The sequence below is a fragment of the Bombus bifarius genome, unplaced genomic scaffold, assembly GCF_011952205.1.
Source record: "Bombus bifarius isolate JDL3187 unplaced genomic scaffold, Bbif_JDL3187 scf7180000009200, whole genome shotgun sequence".
NCBI lineage: Eukaryota > Metazoa > Arthropoda > Insecta > Hymenoptera > Apidae > Bombus > Bombus bifarius.
The window spans coordinates 3,373,967-3,389,763 of record NW_022884965.1 but is presented as its reverse complement, the minus strand read 5'-3'; the positions used below and the strand labels follow the sequence as shown (position 1 = coordinate 3,389,763).

The 15,797-nt window shown below is 31.6% G+C and overlaps 2 protein-coding genes across 5 annotated transcripts; both read left to right on the top strand.

Moving 5' to 3' along the window:
• Positions 1 to 3,069: 3,069 nt before the first annotated feature.
• Positions 3,070 to 10,938, top strand: LOC117214374 (sodium-coupled monocarboxylate transporter 1-like). Of its 4 annotated transcripts, XR_004488840.1 has the most exons (10): positions 3,070 to 3,457; positions 6,518 to 6,860; positions 7,087 to 7,312; positions 7,389 to 7,456; positions 7,653 to 7,948; positions 8,035 to 8,253; positions 8,397 to 8,580; positions 8,757 to 9,041; positions 9,191 to 9,999; positions 10,077 to 10,938. XR_004488840.1 is itself a non-coding variant. In XM_033460459.1 (9 exons), exons 2-9 carry the CDS (start codon positions 6,528 to 6,530, stop codon positions 9,437 to 9,439), a joined length of 1,860 nt encoding a protein of 619 aa, XP_033316350.1. In that variant the 5' UTR covers positions 3,070 to 3,457; positions 6,518 to 6,527; the 3' UTR covers positions 9,440 to 10,938. The 4 variants fall into 4 exon arrangements, 3 of the variants coding, with proteins under 3 accessions (XP_033316350.1, XP_033316351.1, XP_033316352.1); XM_033460459.1 differs by having other exon boundaries at positions 9,191 to 10,938; XM_033460460.1 differs by lacking the exon at positions 3,070 to 3,457 and adding an exon at positions 5,220 to 5,386 and having other exon boundaries at positions 9,191 to 10,938.
• Positions 10,939 to 11,670: 732 nt separating this feature from the next.
• On the top strand, positions 11,671 to 15,695 carry LOC117214377 (45 kDa calcium-binding protein). The gene is made up of 5 exons (XM_033460466.1): positions 11,671 to 12,214; positions 12,441 to 12,900; positions 13,405 to 13,668; positions 14,056 to 14,237; positions 14,385 to 15,695. Exons 1-5 carry the CDS (start codon positions 12,161 to 12,163, stop codon positions 14,559 to 14,561), a joined length of 1,137 nt encoding a protein of 378 aa, XP_033316357.1. The 5' UTR covers positions 11,671 to 12,160; the 3' UTR covers positions 14,562 to 15,695.
• Positions 15,696 to 15,797: the final 102 nt, after the last annotated feature.

Genomic DNA, 15,797 nt, shown 5'->3' with positions numbered 1-15,797 from the left:
AATTATTAAATGGGAAATAGTTTCAATATCTTTAAATATCTTCTTCAGTACATCTCTTCAATATTTCTTCAAAAGAAGATTAATTTTACATTTTACTTTAACATTTATATTTTGTATAGTTTATACATTTATATATCTATTGCCATCAATTGTTCAATCATTTGGAAGTATTCTTTGAAGAAGAAATTTACTAGATATCTCTAAATGTGTAATTACTGGTTAGTAATGTTATTTATTTCGGTGTGTTCATTCATCAATTAGCGGTGTAACTTGTTTAACCCGACATGAATCATGCGTTCCTAGTAGAATTACTATAATCATTAGAGGAAGAGAATTTCATTGTATCACGTTGTGTCATATATAATCTGGAGCATTTCTTGCCTCTCCCCACCATCTTCTTTTGTGTTTTCATACGCATAGTGCAGGCGTAATCACCTCGCCATAGTGAATTAACTTATGTTTCAATTATCAAAATGTAAGCTAAGAAAATTTTAGAAGACAATCACATTTAGAAAACCGATAAAATGACAGATTCATTCAGAAAAACTCATGAGTTCTCCGTTGCTAGAATGAATAACAGATAATCTCCTATATTTAGTCATGAACACATTGTACATTTTTCCTAAAATTATCTTCAACTATCTTCACTGATGAAGACTGTCAAGTTCTTCATTCCTACTTTTATCAAATCTTTTTGCATAATCTTTTAACTTCAAATTTTTTAATTTTTCTTTCTTCTTCGTTATTAATTCCAATTGTTAATTACACTTAACTCTTCTAATTCTTCTGCCTCCTAAATTATGAAATATTCCTTCCTTTCTCATTGTTAATTTTTTCAGAGTCTGCTTGCTACTTATAACAAAAATGATATAAATGAAAGTGTCAGAGATGTAGAACTTAGAGGAATATTGTTGATTTACAACCCTCTAAATGGTAACCGGTTGAATCCCGTTCCAACTGACTGCAAACATGGTTTTCATGTATACTCTGGTTGGTGTCGATTTTTCATGTTCCAATCTTCAGCATACAGAGCGGGTAGTGGTAGTTTATCAGCTCTCTTTATCGAGGAAACCATTGCAATCGCGAGTTTGCTCCTGCAACTGTTCATGGTATCTCTTGACATTCTTCATAAAGTATGTTTTCGAGTACGAGTTACTTCATGGAAGCTGTGGAGGATAAGGACATTGAAATGGTAAGTTCATTAAAGAAAATGAGCGAAGAATTGGAGAAAATAGTAGCTTGTTACACAAAATTATAATTTAGAGCATTTTTCCCTTCTTTAAATATGACATTTTCCATTTTAGTCTCTTTTGGTGTTTTACAAAAGTGGAATAATTACTTAGAAGTGTCTGCAATTGTACTTTTCAGCTGTTTTAGTATTCTGGTAATAGAATTCGTCATAATTTCTGCTTCTACATTTCTTTTTAAATTTCCCTATTAAAATATTAAAATTATATAATGAGGTATTAAAATATTAAAATATTCCTAAACTTGAATTCTTTTCTTTTTCAGCATTTTGCATTAGTATTTCCTATAACATCTTCTTGAATTTTTGCTTTGTAACTATATTAGAATTTGTTTTTCTTCTTAATACTTTACATTAGTATTTTTCATAATTTCTCCTTTCCTCATTTCTTCTTGAATTTGTCCTGCAATTATAGCAGAATATTCTTCAGTTAGACTTTCCTTTTCTTCAATATCTTTGCATTATAATGTTGAACAAAGGAAAAGAAGAAGAAAAAGAAAACGAAAAATAAAGAAGATTTAGAATATTCTTCTGCTCAACTCTTCTTCATTTTTGGAAGCATTGGATTAAATTTCTACGTAATACATGATTTCTTCGTTTCTCCTACCATTACATTTCTTTCTTTTGCGTTTTGTGATTGTATAGTAAGAGCTTTGTATATTTGATGGACATATTGTAGTATTTGCTGTAATTATAAATAGATAGCTAACACCATTTGCGGCAAATATCTTATTATCAAATTGCGTCAAACCATGACGACTATCGATTGCCATTAACATAATTTTTCCCGTGTCTACGATGCATAACAGCTGTTTAGCATTTGAATTGGCAAATTCATCAATAAACAGAGAAACCGTGTGTAATTTTATCATGTTTATCTCCAATCTGGAGCAACAGTTCTACGAAATTATAAGGAAAATAAAAGAAAGATTCGGTAGCAATTGGATCGTCGATAACAAAAATTAAAAGAAGATTTTATCAGCGTTAAGCGTCCGTTTATTCTAAGTCAAGTCTATTATTCTATGTCAAACTTTACTAATTAAAAGTAATTTCTAAGTTATGACGTTGACTGTCTTCGCTTAATTATGAATAATAAGTCTGTCATTGAGAATTTAGGAAGATCACGGTGTCTTCCACATAAACATGGATCAATTAAATTAATCTTCAAAATTATATAAGATACATTCTGCTTTAAAGAAGATATAATAACATTAAATACAAGTTTTCATTTCTTCTTTCGATGTTTTCCTTTCTACTAAAATTTTTCCTTAAATTCTCTACTTTCTCTTCTTTTCTAAATTTTTTTCTTTTAAAAGTCTCTTCTTTCTTTCTTCTTTGTTTCTTGTGCCACGTTTTGCTTGGTATAATGATATAACGATATAAAATTCTTACTAGGATAATTTGATTAAAGCACGAGAATCAATGGGATGTCAATAGAGTGTTACGGAGAAGAGTTCCCAAAAAAAAAGTTAAAAAGTTTGCAAAATTGGAAGCGCCACCTAACCAACAATTTTTCTAATTTCTCTAAGAACAAAAATCTACCTATTCAATATTCCATCCTCAAAGTATCAAATTAATATTTCCAAAATTTAGAAGACATAATCTACATTCTACATCTTACCATTCTCATTTAATTAACAATTTTATATTACACCCTCGCCCCACTTCTCCTCATAGCTTAGAGTATCATGTCTTTACCCTAAACACACGTAGGCCACTTAATAACAGCGTAATTATCGTGGTCATAAGTATCGTTTTCATAAGTCCGCAGAATGGAAGAAACTCGCAGTCCTGGAAGGGGCTGGTTCATATAAATGGACACATGTGACAATTAAAACGACAGTCTGAAATCGTTCTCCGCTTAATCCGCCGGCTCCGTTCCAAACAAGTCGCGTGAAACTGAGAGTCCCAATTAATTAGTCAGCTAAAGTTTCTCGTCACGACTTCTTCAATTCCATCTGGGATAATTCTGAAGAGCTAGTTTGATCCGTTGCTCGCTAAAAAATTCGAGCATATATGCGTTACGTCAGGAAGGCTAGCAGCAAGATTATACAGCTGCAATTTCGTACCTTTCTACCAACTACACGACATCACTAGCGCCTTAGACCATCATTTTCATATTTTTCTTTGTATATCTTCTTCTCTTCTTTTTCTTATTCTTCCATCTTGGGAAGGTGGACTACGTCTGGGTTATCTAGAAGTTGTTAACAGGTAAGATATTGTTTTGCAAATCTTTCTTGATATTTTGAGTGGTTTTTTTTAAAGGTGTCTATAAGTTTTAATAGAATAAAAAAGTAAAATTTTTAATTCTGAAGATATTTTTGTTGTTTGTGTACTGAGTAGTTTTTTTAAAGTATCTGTTGGTTTCTGTATAGGTAAGGGTAAGCTTTAAAAGTAAAATGGTAAGATTTTTAATTTTGAAAATTTTTTTTAATTTCTTTAATGGTTTTGGTAAAATTTTAGTTTTATAAGTGGATTTTTAGAAGTATTTGATGCCCCTACTAAAGTGAAGAAGTAAAATTTAATTTTGAAAATATTCTTTATTATATCCTAAATGATTGTTTAATGTTTGTTGTCTTCAGTAAGATTGGAGGCATAGTTTTTCTTGAAGAAGTTAAACGTTTCGGGTAAAATGCTTTGAAAGTTATTTAAGGTATCAATAGTTTGAAAATGTTGTTACTCTTGAAAATTTCTTGGCAAGATATTTCAAAATGTATAGAAACAAAAATTTACAGAATTTGGAGAATTTGTATAAATTTTCAGAAATTAAGATACCTAAAAAATTATAAAATTTATAAAAAAATTCACAAAGATCAGAAAATCTATAAAAAATCATAGGAAGAGAAAACAAGTATCACAAAATTCATAAAAGTAATAAAACGATTAATTTATGGAAAAGTTGCACATTCTACAGTAATAAGTTGTTAAAATTGAGTTGAAATACAAGGCAGATGTCATGAAAAGAATAAATAACGTGGTATTACCTCCTTCATTCATTTAGCTATCCTATAAGAGGCGATAATATTTACGGATATCTGGTTCCCTTTGCAATTATCAAAGGAAGGTCCTGTATTTCCGCTTGTGAGCTTTTAAATGGATTACAATACAAATCATAAAAATTTACTAGTGATAGCGTCATGTTTTACAATTTTTGAAATCCAGATTCCACACTTAAACCTCCTCTTTCACAAAAGTACTCCAAAAATGAAATCTACATACAAAAAAGTTCTCTGTCATTTTTCATTTTTCACTTTATATAATATCTAATATTTCAAAAATAAGTTTGATTTTTATGGGTCTTTTATTGAAGAAAATATTTAGGTTTGGGATTCAGATTCTAAAATTTACATAAAATAATTTCAGATATTAGCATAAAATGAAAAATGGGTAATGAAGGATAAAATAGAAATTTGTAGAGGAATAAATTTATAGAAATTCACCAAAAACCAGGGAATCTATAGAAAATAAGAATTAGAAATATAAAATAAAATATAGAAATAGAAAATTTGTGGGAATTTATAGCAGAACAAACGTACAAAAATTAAGAAATTTATGGACACATTCATCCAATTAAAAAATGAAGAGATATTTATAAATTGCATAAGACAAAATATAGCAACTGAATACTTCATAAACTAAAGAAGAAAGCATAAAAATATCCAAAATTCAATAAAAAGAAAGAAAGAAGAGATATGCAAAATTGATTTGAAAGTGTTCCTATATTGACTTGAAATGCAATGGAAGATTTTCATGTGCATAAAATTGTTTACATATGAATATGATAGAAGATGTGACTATGATTCCTTGTTTAATTACATGTTCCTCCTGAGTTTGAACAAATTGGACTCATTTGTTTTTGACTTAAATTTGTTTTTGACTTTTGATTTGTTTTGGCTAGGGTCAACCAGATTCCTTAATGATGATCGAACGCCGGTGTTAATAGTCACAACTACGGTGCAAATCCTTCTAAACAATTACACTATTGGTGAGACATGATATACGTCCAATAATCGTTCCATTCCAACCAAAGCACACATACAACACACACTTTGCTTATGTAAGAAAGAATCAAGTTGACTAAACGATTACTAAGCCCATTTGGTCTGTGTATTCATACTGGATCGATCGACACGAGCAATTGTTAGTTAAGTATTTAGGTTTCAATGCAGCCGATAAACACAGATCTGTAACAAATGAAACAAGAAAATGTAATTTGTTTTGAGATACATGCTTTTATATATGGAGGAAGAGATGGAATTTTGAGGAATTCCTTCGAGAATTATTTTCTTCTTTGAAAGATTAATTTTTGTAAGTCTTGGAAATTTCTTCGAAAATTATTTTGTTCTTTGGCAGATTGATCTGTAAAATAATATTTTATGGCAATATTTTTTAATAATATACTGATACCGAGATTTTGAGATATTTCAGAATTTTGGGAAGACAAAGATTCAAGGGGAAGAAATTTTGGGGAATTTCATAGAAAATCATTCTGTTCTTTAGAAGATTAGATTGAAGAAGATATAATTATATAATATAACTATCTCAAAATAATATTTTGTGAGAATTTTCTACCAATGTCTTGATACCAATCTTCAATAATAAATTTTAAAAATGAAAATCGAAATTGAAAATTAAAAAGAAATTGATTATGGACTGATTGAAAGGAAAAATCAGTTGTTATGTTTTTTACATATTTAATAATTTACGTGATACCGCAGATATGTAAAATGATATGGAAACCGATCATATAATGGAAATCAATCTGGGTAGCGCAGAAGTATCGGTTAGCTACGTTTTCCACGTGATTGTAGATCTATAGAAAACACACGATCGGGTGTCAATAAATCAAGCTCAAGGACGGAAAATGCCGAGTACAATTGACATTTGTTTCAATTAGTCTTACTTATATTTCCTGTGTCTTCATAGTCGATATTTATTATATTTTTAGTAAATTTGAATTTAAACAATTTTTTTCAACTCGTTTAATAAAAATTTACTTATCAGAGTAAAATTTTCTACTTATCAGAGATTCAAAATTTGTGGAAATTTATAGAGAAAGAAATATACAGTAATTAGAAAATCTATGAGCACGTTTCTTCACTTAAAAAATGTAGAAAATAGTATAAAAGTTTAATACTCTCAAAAGTTAAAAATATTTAAAATGAAAAGAAGAAACTATATCAAAATAACATCCTAACTTCCGATTTATTTCAAAAGAAGAAAAACAGCTACAACTCACATTTATGAGAAAATTCTCTTTTTGTATTCAAGCTCCTGAAAAATGAGGTCGCGTGTTTTGGTACTATTCTTCTGTCTGGCGATTTCTTCAGCAGAACAGCGGCCATCCGCAGAGACAAAAGAAGAATGCATAGAAAACCATCCTGTCCTTCTCTACTATTTTTCATGGGCCGACTATATGGTGTTGGCTGCTATGTTGGTAATCTCATGCCTAATAGGTACTTTCTATGGTTTCTTCGCTAAGAAGCAGGAAACTAGCCAGGACTTCCTGCTTGGTGGCTCAAGCATGGGAACGTTGCCTATGGCGATGTCACTGGCTGCTAGTTTTATTACGGCTATTGAACTTCTGGGAAATCCTGCCGAAATGTATGAACAGGTATATTTTTTTAAAAGGGTATGATTCTATACAGTAGATTTAGATTTATTTTGGAAAATAAATTTTTTAATTAATTTTATGAATATAATTTAGAGATTCATGGATTTCTAATTATACAGATCTTCTTACTTTTTGGTGATTAAACATTTATATCCAATATACTGACTCATCAAATTCTAACTGCACTACAGTTATTATGATAAAACGTTTGTTTGAAAAATTACAGGGTACTCAATTCTGGATGACATGTCTGTCTTTTATTTTGGTTGTACCCATTACCTCCTGCCTATACCTGCCGGTTTACATGAAACTAAGATTAACCTCGAGCTATGAGTATCTTAATCTTCGTTTCAACCGGCATTGCAGACTACTTGCCGGAGGTCTTTACATGCTGCAGATGATCTTCTATACATCTGTAGCTGTATATGCGCCAGCGTTAGCTTTAAGTCACGGTGAGCTTCAATGAAACGTGATACGACTCGACTAATCCGCGTCCTCTCGTAATTAATGTGCCTTCTCTTCTTACAGTCACGGGCCTCAATACTTACATAGCCGTCACTCTAGTCTACGTAGTCTGTATCTTCTACGCCTCACAGGTATCTATCCTTCACTTTGATTAATTCGAAGATATATTTTTCAAGTTCCTTTGATTTCTTTTTTTAGTTTCTTCTTTCTTTTCTTCCCGTTTCTCTTCTTTCAAATCTTCTACCCTTTTTTCTAAGCGTTTTTTTCATTTTCTTCTTTCATTTTTATTTTTATTTTATTTTATTATTTTTATTATATCCATTCTAGGGTGGAATGAAGGCCGTCATAATGACGGACACCTTCCAAGCAGCGGTGCTCCTCGGCTCCCTCTTCCTAATCGTTGGATGTGGTCTTTCTTGGGAAGGAGGACCTTCCTTAGTATGGCAAGTCAACGAACAATCTGGAAGAATGGAATTCTTTAACATGGACCCCAGTCCAACTGTCCGACATAGCTTCTGGAGCGTGGTAATTGGTGGGACCATTTACTGGACCAGCATGTTCTGTAGCAATCAAGCTTCCGTCCAAAAGTACCTTAGCGTCGAAAACATTGGTCAAGTTAGAACGTAAATATATTCAAAAATTTATTAAATAAATAAGAAATTTACATATCTTCAGTTTCATATTGTTTTAATTTACCATTCTATTCCAGAGCCTTATGGGTATCAGCTTTTGGTATGATTATAATATATACCGTAAACTTCTTGACTGGTATGGTGCTCTATAGCACTTACAAAGACTGTGATCCTCTACTAGCTGGCTATATAAGTGGCCAGGATCAATTGTTGCCACTATACGTCATGAATTTCATGGGTAGTCTCAAGGGAGTGCCTGGTTTTTTTGTTGCTGGGATCTTCGCTGCCTCATTGGGGTATGTTGAATAACTTTTTCTGTATGTTGCATATCCTTTTCCTAATTAATAAGATAGCTGGGTTAATATTTAAAGAAGAAATATTTAGATAAAATTTGTAACGATTCCAAAATGAAGAAAATATATCTTGGAAAATGTTTTAGAACTGTGGCAAGTGCTCTGAATTCCCTGGCGGCCATAACCTGTGAAGACATTCTCCAAGGGGTACTCAAGATGGAAATGCCAGCCAGAAAGGGTGCAATTTATGCTAGGTGGATTAGTATCTTTTTTGGAGCGCTTAGTTTCACTTTGGTTTTTGTTGTAGAACGACTTGGCAGCGTTCTTCAGGTATCAATTTCTTCATATACCATTCTTTTTCTTCAAAATCTCTATAAAGTAATTGCTCTATCAAATTTAATCCATAACAATAATTTTCCCACGAGTTTGTGCTAAATTTCTAACATAATATATTTAGTGCGAACTTACTTTTTTGACATGATGGTGGATGAAAATTAATTTTGCAGGTCGCACTTTCGTTCAATGGCATGGTCGGGGGTATTACCCTGGGATTATTTTCTTTGGGAATGTTTATTCCATGGGCAAATGCCAAAGGAGCAATTGTTGGTGCCATCACCAGTATGGTAATTGTCCTTTGGATTGGACTGGGAGCTCAAATTGCTTTACTAAATGGTCAAATTCACCTAGACAACAAGCCAGTGTCAGTCGATGCTTGCCCATGCATTAACACTACAGACATAAACCTAAAACAATCAAATGACTACAATGATGAAGTTTACTCCATATATAAGGTACTTATTTTATTATTTTCCTATAATTCTATTTATTTGTTTCTCTTAGTAGCTTCTGACCTTTATATTTCCACTAGAAGAACAAAGACCTTAATGATAATTAATTATTTAGTCTTTAAAACTTTAATTTTCGTTCCGTTTATTTTTAGATCAGTTATCTATGGTACAGTGGAATAGGTTGCATCCTGACAATGTTGGTAGGCGTGATTGTGAGCTGTTTTACAGGTTTTCAGAACTCAGCAGACCTCGACCAGAACCTCCTGAGTCCACCCATTGCTTCTTTGTTGTGTATGAAAACAAAACCATGTGCCAATAATGTCCATGGTATCACAAACTTTGGTCTGGAGTTGGACGATGAAAAATCTCAGGTGGAAAATACTAAAAGTCCAAAGATATGAAGAATAATACCTATTAGTACATTTAGGGAAGATTTTAGGAACTGAAACTTCCTCTTGAGATTATAGGATTATGAGAGCAATCAGATTATTTTAGAGAGTTATGGGAATATTCCAAAGAATTTGTCCAAAAGGCAGCAGTTCCTAATTGCAACAGTATATTCTCTATTTTTATTTCTTTAAGGTTGTTTTCTATAGTCAGTTAGGGAAGATCTGCGCTGACTGCACTAGAAAAGTCTACGTGTTAGTTTTTAACAAAAGAAACTTGCTAAATAGCAAAATGATAAGTGCAGAAATGATTAGAACACTTTTGAGAATTAATTTTGTTGTCTCTTGCTAGGGTTTCATAATTCATTATAAGTTTGCAAAGTACAATCATAGATTGCTTCATTCTGATTATGGTGCTTACATAAGGCTCGAAGAGAAGAAGAACAACTAAAATATTGACTATTAAGAAGTACTTCTACCTTGACAACTGAAGAATAGATGAGAAGATTCTGAATTACAAACTTAAAGTTTTGAAACCTAAACAGGACAGAGTGAAGCATTACAGACAAACCAAAGTAACAAAACTCTTTCAAAGAGATTCAATTAAGAATACTTTTTAGAGTATGAAGTATCTTACTTTTTATACTTTTAGTGTATCATGAAGAAGATAGTATTTAAAAAATATTGATGAAGAAAAAAAATCTTAGTAGCTTAGAGAAGGACCATGGATACTTACATACTTAAGGATACTCAGAGAAGACTCCTTGCCAGGAGACGACTCGGGATTGTGTAGAATAGCGTATTTATGGCAGTAATTATTGATATAGTACTTACTTTAAATTGTGAATTTCAACCATTCCTGAGCAAGAAACCTCCTCGCGGGCGGTTGCAATAATTAAAAATTAATCACTAGGAAATTCTATCTGTAAGTTTTTATCATGTTTAAAGAAATACATTATTCTATTATTTTTATTTTTATATTCATACTTTTAATCTAAGTGGAGGCAACTGTTATTTTACATTTGAAGAATCTTCTTCGTTTTAATATGAAAAGATTATTTACTTTTTAAAAGTAAAATTTTCCAGTTGATGTTTTATCAGTATGTTAAAGGTTTAACGAGTGTAATTTTTTCTTTTCTTTCGTAAAGAGAAGAATTTTTATACTTTTCTTCATCTCTTCAAGCACCAATCCCGCCCTGAGAAGCTTCTACCGCGTGAAACGTCAACGATTCGTTTAGGAATCTTCTTTTTGACGCCTTGTTAACTCTGGAATGGTTTTTCTCCTCTTCTTTTCTATTCTTCGCTTTTTTCTTCTCTTCTTTTTTTATATTGTGGAGATGAAAAATCATTCTTTCACTTGACTGCGGATCTGTACTTCGTTTCTTCCGAGTATTTAAGTAGCTGAGAATATACGTGAATATATTTTAAGTAAGTTTCTTCATTATTAGATAAAGTATTTGAATATGAATATTTGTGTATATAAGAAGAGAAATGTATTGGGTAGCTTTGTTACACTTGTCAGTCTTCATTTCTTAATTTCTATTCCTTTCCTGTGTAATATTCCTCTATTATTATACGTAATCATATATTAATTTAAATATGCGAGTTTTTGGGTGTGAATCTTTATGTATTAATTTAATAGAACTTTTTCTTAGCTCTCCTTTCATTGTCTCAAAAAGAAATCTAATTTTAAATAAGAAAAGATGTAATAAAAAGTGAGTGACAAAAATAAATACTTTCAAGAAATCTAGATATTATAATTATAAATTAGATATTAAATAGAAGCATTTCCCTAAGAATAATAACATTCCAAAAATAAGAGGGAAAGGACTGGAAAGAAGATATTTTTCTTCTTTTCTTTAATGAAATCTTCTTAATTCTCTCATTTACTCTGATTGATAATAAATGTCTACAGATTTATATGCTTATGAACATAATTTAAAAAATGGAATCCAGATACAAAATTATTTTATTATATTTCAATATTTCATATATGTTTGGGTATCATATGTATTCTCTTCACTTTTACACAAACAACTAAGAGGTCATTGCTCTAAGGAGAGCCAAAAGCTGGTCCAGAAAATTAATCAGAGGAACAAGAAGCTGTGGTCCAACTTTTACCACTACAGTTCAATCAGGAGACAGAGAATATGCGTTTGTGATAAGAGGAACAGTGACGGAGACGGCGATGAAAGTGGAACAGGGAACGCCATTGGGAGAGGAGAGAGAGAGAGAGAGCGAGAGAGAGCTATAGAGAAAGGACACGACAGTGAAAGTGGATCAATACGCAGTTAACGTTTCGCCAGGCAACGTGCAGCCAGAGTTCTGCTTGATATTCGTGTTTTTGTCAAAGAACAGAGAGTTATTAGTGCAGCAAATAGACTTTGTGCAGTGTCATCATCATAAATTGTCTTGTTACACTAAATTACTTCATTATTAATATTGTGTCGTTAATTTATACTCCATTTCTTACTCAATGTTTCTTACCAAGTGCATACAAGCTCTGAATACATTTGTAGGATTGTTGTTATTAGTTTGAATTGTTTTGACGCGTGTTGAGTCATGAGTATCTATGGTGCAGTGTCATCAGTGATAATGTTTAACGTAAGGACCTATGAGTGACTGTTAGCAAGTGACTGTTAGATTTCTGAAAGGCTGGATAGGTAGTCACAGTGATGATAATTGAAGATTAAATGTAGAAATGGAAAACTTCAAGTTCTGGGGCTGCATAATGGTATGTGGTGGTCTTGTATTGTAAAGGGAGAACCAGCCATGTATCTTTCCTATTTTGTAAGTAGATTATGTAGCTTTCTCATTCTTTTTTCTATGTTCCAAAAGACTTTCTTAATAAAGGCAGTAATTAGACTATTTCAATGCTGTTTCCTGCTGTGAAATAAGAAAATCATAGAATATTTAATAAAAATTCCAAATATAAGCAGATAAATAATAAAATTTTTCTGAGAAGAACTCTTCAAATGAAATGTTTATTTCACTTATCTCAATGCTTCCTTAATAGGTACACAAAGTCACCTTCAAGTCAGATTTACGGTGCTTCCGTTTCCTCCGTTGGACCATTCTAGTGCCTCTCGTTATTTATTTGTCCCTGCTCTTCTTCAAGTACAACAGAAACGTGCCCCTAAGGAGTCTGACGTCCACCACCGCTGTACAAGATAACAAAGGACTCATGATTGAGAATCTTCTCATAGAGCTGGAAGCAGTGACGGCCGACAAGAGGGATTTGGAACATTATAAAGAAATTGATAAGAATATCAAGGACGTGGAGGTGGCAGAGAATCAGGGGAATCTAAAAACTTTGCTGGAGAATATCTTTCAAAGAGCTGATACTGATCAGGATCAATTGTTGGACATCCAAGAATTGGCTAGATGGATTCATACGAAAATTATCGAGCATATCAGCCGAGCCATGAAAGAAAATGTTGGTTTATTTACCGCTATAGATAATAATCCGCGGAATGGTGAGTAATTTTAATTGTACAGATCAGTTTAAATGTAGATTTTGGAGATTTAGGATACAAATTTAAAAGAAGATATTCTTCTTTATAGAGAAGACACAAGTGTCACTTGAATGTAGAAGAATACAGAACAAATAAATATATAATAATTTCTAAAAAAAAAAAAAAATATCTAGAAACTATTCTAATTCTACGAAGGATTTTAAAAACATTGAAAAACAATAATTTTTTCCTGAGAATACAAGAAGAAAGGAGACTATACACTAACTAAACTTTAAGCTCAACTGTGATATAAATACTAATCCTTTAATTGTACAAAATTGAATAGAAAGTAAATTATTTCAAGAAAAATTTCAAAATTTCAAAACTAAAATCAGTGTAATTCAAAATCAATGTAAAATATTCAATGTTTTCAGTTTATCTAGACGATAAATGTTAAATTAATGGCCAGTAGAAAGTAGATATGAAAGAGAATGTAAAATTGTACGTTCCCTCTGAATATTCCAGGCGAGATCTCATGGGAAGAGTATCACGCGCACTTTCTCAGGTCCCACGGATTTCCCGAGAGCTATGTGAGCTCGCATGACAAGAAACACAGCAATATGTCGCGTACCTTAAAAGAGAGTATAATGAGAGACAGAGCTAGATGGGCGGAAGCGGCAAAAAATGATCCGGAGAGATTGACACTCGACGAGTTTCTGGCTTTCACCCACCCTGAGAGCAGTCATAGGGCCTTACTGCAAATGGTGGAAGATCTATTTGAGAAGTTTGGTATGGACACTTCGTATTTTATCTGGAAACGTAATTTTTTAACATTTATGAATGAATTTTAATTTCTGGCTGTTTTTACAATTATTATTTTAAACATTTAATTTTAAAGATTCTTCTAGTGTGCTACATCATTTTTGGTCTTTTCAAGGTCAAAAATAACTAAAAATTTTCCTAATTCCCTTTTTATACTAATTTTTTATAGTATCAATGCTTTTTTCTAATATTAATAAAATAATATTAACATTAACAATTTCTGCAATTTTACTTCTATTCTCAGTAATCTAAATTATTTTCAATGTTTTTGTATTATTAATAATGTTAAGAATAATGATTCTGTACCGGTAGAATAATAATTTACATCATTCTTCTATCTTTTTTCCATTTTAGACCGCGATGGGGATGAACAGTTGACAGAAGATGAATTCTCGGATTTACCCTCAGAAGGGATGGGTCTGGACTTGAAGGAAGACAAACGAGAAGCGGTAGGCGGAAGTGACGACAGGCGGAAGGAGTTCAGACATCTTATTGACAAGAACAAAAATGGAAAAGCCGATAGAACAGAACTTCTGGTAATAAATCTGAATCTGCCATTTTCAGGGGCACATTTATTAAATTTATTAAGCATATATTTATACATATTAAAGGAAACAAATTTTTGTTGAACTTTTTCATTTTTATTGTTTTTCATTAATTTTTTAATTAAAATTCTATTCCAGATGTATGTAGACCCAAGAAATCCAAGGCACGCGATACAAGAAGCCCAATATTTAATAGGTCTGTCAGATACGAATCTCGACGAGAAATTGAATCTATTCGAAATTCTGAGCAAAATAGACCTGTTCCTGGGTAGTAAAATGGTAGACACGGAAAGAAGTTTCCACGACGAGTTTTAATTGCTCAAGATTGAAAAAAGAGACTCAGTGTTTAAGTAAAGAGAAGAGGACAACTGCTTTAATTTTCTAAAACAAAATGGAACCTACTCTCCAAAATTGGGCGCCATTTTTTATTGTTAGGAACCTAACCTTATTGTTGACAGTAACCTAACCTCCTAATAGATAGCGACACATAATGATAGCGTTGTTTTTATATGAAATTTGATAAATTGTGCTCAATTTTGGTTTTCTAAAAACCTTTTCTTCAATAAGAAGAGTCTTTTACTCTTGCCGGAGCAGACAATATCTGTTTCTAAATGATACTGATACTAAATGTCTCAGTAATTTTCAATTAGATTGAGCCTTATAATCATAACTTATAAATTAAGAATTTGAATATTTTGTTTGGATAAGTCAAACTATTACACTTATGGGTTAAAGAACTTATTTTTCCACAAGGATAAGCATCATACTGTTTTCTCTGTTCCTCTAACCCAGGATTGATGTCTTTCTCTTTCTCTCTCTCTCTCTCTCTCTCTCTCTCTAATAGATAATCCAGTATTATTATTATATATTGAACTTTGTACGTTTATTGAAAAGCACAACGAAGATTTTCATGTGCTTTTAAACCGTGTCTGTGATAGTCTTTTAACGTAGAATATTATTTTCGAAATTGAGGTTAGGACGTCCATTAAGGTTATGTCTACTACTATAAGATTTTTTAAGATTATTTATTGCACTTTTCTGTTAATTCGTGATAGAACAAATTCTGAACGGGGAAAGAAAATGGACAGTAATAGTAAACTTGAAAGGAACGATGTTGAAGATATGAATCAGATTTTGAAATCCGTCCTTTCAGTGGATCTCCACGGTTATTTGTTTAACAGAAGTTTCTTCGTTAAACTTTTATAACTTGAAGAATTCTAATCGTGCAAAATTTTGTCTATTATTAAATAGATTTAATTTGCGTCTTTAAGAAGTATTTACATAAATGTGTTACATATGTAATTATAGAGGACATATATCTTACGTTGACTGAAATTTGTAGAAATAAAAATTATGAATGTTCCTCCTCGAAGAAACAATCTTGTACTTTATAAAACGTGTTTTTTTTTGTACATTTATGGTGGCAATAAAAATTATTTGCAAATATCAGAATATTATATATTTCTACTTAAAACAAACCGTGTGTTTCCTAATTTAATTTAAAATTCCATAAAATTTTGAGGTAACAATTGTTTAATGGGTAGGCCATGG

Excerpts from the sequence above, each read along its gene's own strand:
- LOC117214374 (XM_033460459.1), top strand. The coding sequence starts at position 6,528 with ATGAGGTCGCGTGTTTTGGTACTATTCTTCTGTCTGGCGATTTCTTCA. Across the intron at positions 6,861-7,086 it reads CTGCCGAAATGTATGAACAG|GGTACTCAATTCTGGATGAC; the intron begins GTATATTTTTTT and ends GAAAAATTACAG. Across the intron at positions 8,581-8,756 it reads GACTTGGCAGCGTTCTTCAG|GTCGCACTTTCGTTCAATGG; the intron begins GTATCAATTTCT and ends TTAATTTTGCAG.
- LOC117214377 (XM_033460466.1), top strand. The coding sequence starts at position 12,161 with ATGTGGTGGTCTTGTATTGTAAAGGGAGAACCAGCCATGTATCTTTCC. Across the intron at positions 12,901-13,404 it reads AGATAATAATCCGCGGAATG|GCGAGATCTCATGGGAAGAG; the intron begins GTGAGTAATTTT and ends TGAATATTCCAG. Across the intron at positions 14,238-14,384 it reads CCGATAGAACAGAACTTCTG|ATGTATGTAGACCCAAGAAA; the intron begins GTAATAAATCTG and ends ATTCTATTCCAG.